The following is a 3,407-nucleotide window of genomic DNA, read 5'->3' as shown; positions in this document are numbered from 1 at the left end:
CCTATTCGGCGGACGCTAAGGGCGAAAAGAAAATACAGTAGAATAAAGAAGTAGTACAAGGGCGGGTTCACGCCAAGCGGGGAACCCCGGTACACATGTACAACTAAGGACAATGTAGAAGTGTCCTTGGAGCTTGTATTTCTTCGCTCTGATTGGCTGATTGTCTGCTGAGTTCTGTGATCTGTCAGAATGACAGAATGACAGAGTTGTGTGTGGCTGTGGTTGTTTAAGTTTATAAGTTTATTTACAGAAAGTTATATATACAGAAGATGGGGATGGTGTATCTCCTCGCTAGAGATACACTGGAAGAGATAGAAGGTGAAAAATAGAAAAAAAGTAAGAGAAGGAAAGTACCCGGGCGGTCCGGCTTGCTGTGGTAAAGTGATGAGCGTCACAGGGCAGTGCTGAGTGCTGGGTGGAAACCGGAGAGTCCGGGGGAAAACCACCCACACTGCTGTGGGAGATGCGATTGAGATGTGGGGGGTTACAAGTATCACTTAATAATATACATAATGTAAACAGCTTAATTACACGTATGAAAAGGTTAGTTTGTTAAATATATTAGTGTCGCATAATAATATACATAATTGTAAACAGCTTAAAAAAGGTTAGTTAGTTAATTATATTAGTGAGAATTAGGTATATATGTTGATGAGTCTGTACAAATGATGTGTGTGTTTGTTGTCTGCGGCACTTTAGAAATGTGTCTTGTCATGTTCGTTAGTCACTTTGTTTATTGTTCACTTTGTGTAAGTCTGACTGCAGTCAGCACTTTCTTCCTCCTTATCACAGCCCGTCCTGTGCGGCTCACGGTGGCAGCTTGGAGACCATCGGTGCGGTGCAGTGCCTTCCAGCCCTCCGGAGCTGGCCGGATTGGGGTGGGGGCTGCCTCCTACATCAGTCCCGGTTCACTTAGCGCTAGTGCCGCGGCCAGGCCTGGCAGCGCTGGTCCGGGGATGCCCCGGGTGACGAGCGATCGCAGCGACGTGTCCTTCGGTGTGGTGCAGTGCCCTCCAGCCCTCCGGAGCTGGCCGGGTTGGGGTGGGAGCTGCCTCCTCCATCAGTCCCGGTCCACGTTGGGTCGCTGGTGCTTTGTCCGTCAGCGCCGCCGGCACGTCCCGTCTGATGGGGCGCTGCGGTGGGTGGCCGTCGGTGTGGTGCAGTGCCTTCCAGCCCTCCGGGGCGGTGCCGGGTTGGGGTGGGGGCTGCCTCCAACATCAGTCCTGGTCCACGTCATCTCGCAGGTATCGCGACCCATCCGTTGCTCAGGCGTGCGGCGGTCCAGGGGGGTTTCTGTGGGGAAGAATGAAAGGTGACTGCAGTGTGTTGTCCTAAGGGTTGTGGTCTGTTAATGTGTCTCAGTGGTGGTTGTCACTTTGTGGGATTGTTTTACTTAACTGTATTTAGGTGCAGGATTTGGGTTCATCTCCAGAGCCAAGAGACTTCTTGGGAACCATGTGTGCTGGCGGTCTGGTGCTGCGTCATGGAGTTCCTGTAGGTGGCTGAACTGGTCCCATCCTTCGTCTGCTATCCGTTGCCAGATAGAAGAGGCGAGGTCGGTGAGCCGGACGTTGATTGCCTGTATGGAGGCCTCCTCGTGGAGTGATTCGGTTGTTCTAAAGTCGTCCCAGCGGGTGTTGAGGGCGAAGCGTAAGGCACTGTTCTGTACTTTTTGGAGACGGCTGATGGATTTCTTGCTGAGGGCGTGCATGGGGATTGGTGGGTACATCAACACAGGTATCACCAGGGCCTTGATGAGACGGAGTTTTATCTTGGAATCCAGGCTTCTGAATCGAAACAGTGTGGAGAGTGCAGCTCTTGCTTGGCTGACTCTTGAAGTTACATGGGAGGTGTAGCCACGCGATGAGACGCTGAGCCCAAGGATGGTACCTACCTCCCTCCTCGGCGCCCATACATACCCCACCCTGACTTCCTTCGCCTCCTACGTAGACACACCCCTGTACTCCTAGCAGGGGACCTTAATGCCAGACACACAACACTCGGTCACACAACTACCAACCAGGTTGGACGCGACTTGTTAGACTACACCAGACACCAAACAGCGTTACACTTGGGACCTACTTTTCCTACCTTCTACGGACCCGCCTCTGCTTCCTCACCCGACATTGTTCTTGCCAACAGGGCCAATTTTCTCAACCACTATATTTCTCCAGGACCACTGACTACAAGTGACCACATCCCTATCATCATAGACATCTCCACCTCACCAATTCTCATACCCACATCACGACAATTCAATTACCGCAACACTGACTGGGACACTTTTTTGGCTGTTTATCAAAATTATGTCTGGGTCTAGCTGTCTGTAGGTGTTAGTTAGGTCAAACTTACGCGTGTCCCAGGTGTGAACGTTGTGTTGTACTACCTTGAGTCGAGTCATTTTGAGGGTGGTATATGTCCTAAGTACTGCAGACGGTCGTCAATGTGGGGGGGTGGCTGGGCAGCAAGCTCCTCGAAGTCCTCGTCGTCCAGGCAGGCGATGTACTGATCCCACGAGCCAGGCTGTTTGGTAATAAAATCAAGAATCCTGTCTCGGTCAGCATCAGACTTACCAGAGTGTAGGATGGCAAACCCTGGTTTGTTGAGCAGCCCAAGTACATTCTTCTTAGTCTTGGGCAGTCTGGCGGAGGATTTCCTGGCGATGGCGAAGTTGAGACTCTCATCATCATCCATGGAGGCACTGCACCAAAAAGGCAACACTGCACTGCACCGCACAAGAGAAACATCAGAACACTGCACTAAATACAAAAACACACTTCACACAGACATAGGATTACCAGACGGTCACCCATTCAAGTCTGTGCCGCCGTAGCGGCCAATCAGCGGCCAGCCGGCCGCTGATTGGCCGGGAAAGATCCTCCCAGACAAAGAGGAAAGAGGAGATCCTTCTTCCTTTGTTGTTGGCCGTTAAGTGCGAAGTGCGGGGCAGGGCGAGGGGCGGGGCAGCTAACCGCTGATTGGCTGTAAGCGATGCTCACATCCAAGGGGCGATCTACGAAGCGACACGTCCGTCTCCTGGAAAGAGAAGATTCCTGCAGGTGTCCTCATGCCCTTACAACACTCCTTCTCTCCCCCCGCTGCCAGGTGTCATGCCGACAGAGCTGGGCGCCACCACCCCTCGCCGGGGGAAGGAGCCGCCCGCGGGAAGCCACCCTGCTTCTCACGACCGCGTATGACGTCACCCTCAACCCGGCGACTCAGGGCGCAGAGCAGGGAGAAGGTGTGTTGCACCCAACCTAGAAGGTTGCCTATGTCTTTCCCTGTTTTCTCTCTCATTACTACAACCAACACCACGTCACTAACAGGCCCTGTGTTGGGTGAGGTGTGAATTAGAGGACGAGAGGTTACTTTATCTTGGTGAATCTCTATATTAAGTACTGGAATTC

At 52.4% G+C, this 3,407-nt stretch overlaps 1 protein-coding gene across 1 annotated transcript; it reads right to left on the bottom strand.

Annotated features, from left to right (window-relative positions):
- Nucleotides 1-201: 201 nt before the first annotated feature.
- LOC123507192 lies at nucleotides 202-2,692 on the bottom strand. Its single transcript, XM_045259880.1, has 2 exons — nucleotides 1,399-2,692; nucleotides 202-1,293 (listed from the first exon to the last, which is right to left on the bottom strand). Exons 1-2 carry the CDS (start codon nucleotides 1,727-1,729, stop codon nucleotides 1,100-1,102), a joined length of 525 nt encoding a protein of 174 aa, XP_045115815.1. The 5' UTR covers nucleotides 1,730-2,692; the 3' UTR covers nucleotides 202-1,099.
- Nucleotides 2,693-3,407: the final 715 nt, after the last annotated feature.

The sequence above is a fragment of the Portunus trituberculatus genome, chromosome 21 (genome assembly GCF_017591435.1).
Source record: "Portunus trituberculatus isolate SZX2019 chromosome 21, ASM1759143v1, whole genome shotgun sequence".
NCBI classification, from domain to species: Eukaryota; Metazoa; Arthropoda; class Malacostraca; order Decapoda; family Portunidae; genus Portunus; species Portunus trituberculatus.
The sequence above is the reverse complement of the archived record's forward strand: the minus strand, read 5'-3'. Positions and strand labels throughout refer to the sequence as shown.